At 36.8% G+C, this 2,552-nt stretch overlaps 1 protein-coding gene across 2 annotated transcripts in view; it reads left to right on the top strand.

The window, feature by feature from the left end:
• CDCA2 (cell division cycle associated 2) overlaps positions 1-2,552 on the top strand; it is a 51,713-nt gene that overhangs the window by 27,551 nt on the left and 21,610 nt on the right. For both annotated transcript variants that reach the window (XM_011962595.1, XM_011962596.1), the window contains exons 11-12: positions 743-821; positions 2,225-2,313. In XM_011962595.1, the coding sequence (XP_011817985.1) occupies positions 743-821; positions 2,225-2,313 (168 nt within the window). The remainder of the gene's footprint in view (positions 1-742; positions 822-2,224; positions 2,314-2,552) is intronic.

The raw sequence follows: 2,552 nt of genomic DNA, 5'->3' as shown, positions 1-2,552 counted from the left end.
TTGGACTCGGGAAGGGGAAAATCACACACTGGGGCCTATCATGGGGAGGGGGGAGGGGGGAGGAATTGCATTGGGCGTTATACCTGATGTAAATGACGAGTTGATGGGTGCTGACGAGTTAATGGGTGCCGCACACCAACAAGGCACAAGTATACATATGTAACAAACCTGCACGTTATGCACATGTACCCTAGAACTTAAAGTATAATAATAATAATAATTAAAAAAAAAAAACCTCTGAGCAAAATGGTAATGTAATAAAAGAGAATTTCTTCAAAGTGACAAATGTTGTCTATGCAAAACCAATAGTTAATGTCTTACCAGCAATTATGTGTAAAAGATTTGCTCTCTGTATTTATGTTGCCATCTTACCCTGGAATTTCCTGAGTAATGTTATGGCATTAGATTGTGTTTATGAATGAATTTTTAAATTTTCTTTGTAGGAGTTAGAAATTTAGCAGCAGATCATTATGTGTACTTTCGCTTATAAATTTTCTTAATAGTTTGATGGATTGCAGTTAGTAAACCTTCAATTGCAAACATGATTGGTAAGTGATATACATATATTTTTCTATTCAATATATTTGTTTTGCCTTGACTTTTAGAATCTTCTATTGATTACCCATCTTTATGTTTATTATAGTTTCTCCTACCAAAATAAATTCTTACCTTTCTTTTGGGCACATTATATATTCACTGCTTTTAAAGATATCTAACTTCTACTCTTTTTTCCTTTGTTTAGGAAAACATAGAACCACTTCAAGTATCATTTGCCATTCTGAGTTCTCCCAATAAGTCGTCAGTCTCTGAGACCCTTTCAGGTAGTAACTTTTGTTTACCTTAAAATCATAAGTGTCATTTTTTATGTGTGTATATGTTGACTATTTTTATTTTCTTTTAAAAATTTCGTATTTGTTACCACAACATATACTTGGTTTTAAAAAACCTAATAGTATTAGAAAGCTGACATGAAGCTGTTCCTCCATCCCTTTTCCATTCCAAGCCTCATACTTCATAATCACCCACAATTCACTTCCTCAAATGGAATCCCCATTTTGTTAGTTGCTAGAAGCAGTGGAGTTAGCCTCTCAACTCTTAAGTATCAATGACAAACTGCTATTCACAGTTTACAGAACTGGTATCTGGATTATAAGGATCATTCTTGAATATCCAGACTTTTTCCTCAACATTAATGTGGCATTTTTAGCACATGTGCTTTCCAAGGTCTCTGGATTTTTTATGATTATGACAAAGCAACAGAGATTGCTCCCATCTTTTCTGACAAACCAGGACTTAACTGGCAGATGTCATGGGACGGGCACCTTTATTCAGGTGTCCTCCCTGGTGGAAACCCTTTAATGGCTTCTTGTTGACACAAACCAAACGTAGTAGACACCAAGCCTTGCGTTACTAAGTTAGAGCTAAAATTTGAACTACAGTCTATCACGTTACAAAACCCATACCCTTAAACACATTATATGCCTTTCATTTATGTCATTAAAAGTCACATGCCAGGCACGGTGGCTCATGCCTGTAATCCCAGCACTTTGGGAGGCTGAGACAGGCGGATCACTTGAGGTCAGGAGTTTGATTCCAGCCTTGCCAACATGGTGAAACCTGGTCTCTACTGAAAATACAAAAAAAAAAATTAGCCAGGCATGGTAGTGGGTGCCTATAATCTCAGCTACTCAGGAGGCTGAGGCAGCAGCATCACTTGAATCCAGGAGACGGAGGTTGCAGTGAGCTGAGATTGCACCACTGCACTCCAACCTGGGTGACAGAGTGAGACTCCATCTCAAAGAAGAAAAGTGGTCAAAATAAAATTTTCTTATCCTACACTTTAAATAAAATTTAAAACAAGTAAAGTATTTTCATAGTTATCTTAATGTCCTTTATTGTGATTTCATTATACAAAATGTATCGTGGAATAAATGGACGTTCATGAAAATACATGCATTTATTATAATGTGATTTATTCTGCTGTCTTAGCTTGGTAATATGTTAAGCAGTCACCATGGAAAGCGGTGAAAGTTTCTGAGTATCCAGTAAACTTAAAGTTTTTTAAAACGAAAAAAAAATTGGATTTCAAAATTTCTGCTGCTTGACTTCTTTTTTTTGTTTACATATGATATTAAAGGTGGATATCCTAAACACAGTGTTTCCAAAGGAAGATGCATGTTATAATTTTTGGTTTCCTCCCCTGATTCTGTCTTTGTCTTACCAGGCACGGATACCTTTAGTTCTTCAAATAACCATGAGAAAATATCCTCTCATAAAGTTGGTAGAATAACAAGGACTTCTAACAGAAGAAATGTAAGTGTTTGTGTTTGGCACAACATACTTGTTTTTAAATCGTGCAATATACTTTTTCTATTTTCGTTGTCAAATGATAATGGGTGAAATCTTGGTTTAATCAGTGTCATTAAGAACTAATACTGGCCGGGCGCGGTGGCTCAAGCCTGTAATCCCAGCACTTTGGGAGGCCGAGAGGGGTGGATCACGAGGTCAGGAGATCGAGACCATCCTGAGCTACACGGTGAAACCCCGTCTCT

This window comes from Colobus angolensis, unplaced genomic scaffold (assembly GCF_000951035.1).
Source record: "Colobus angolensis palliatus isolate OR3802 unplaced genomic scaffold, Cang.pa_1.0 Scaffold6, whole genome shotgun sequence".
Taxonomy (NCBI): Eukaryota; Metazoa; Chordata; class Mammalia; order Primates; family Cercopithecidae; genus Colobus; species Colobus angolensis.
Note: the sequence above shows the minus strand (reverse complement) of the source record. Positions and strands in the feature narration are given on the sequence as shown.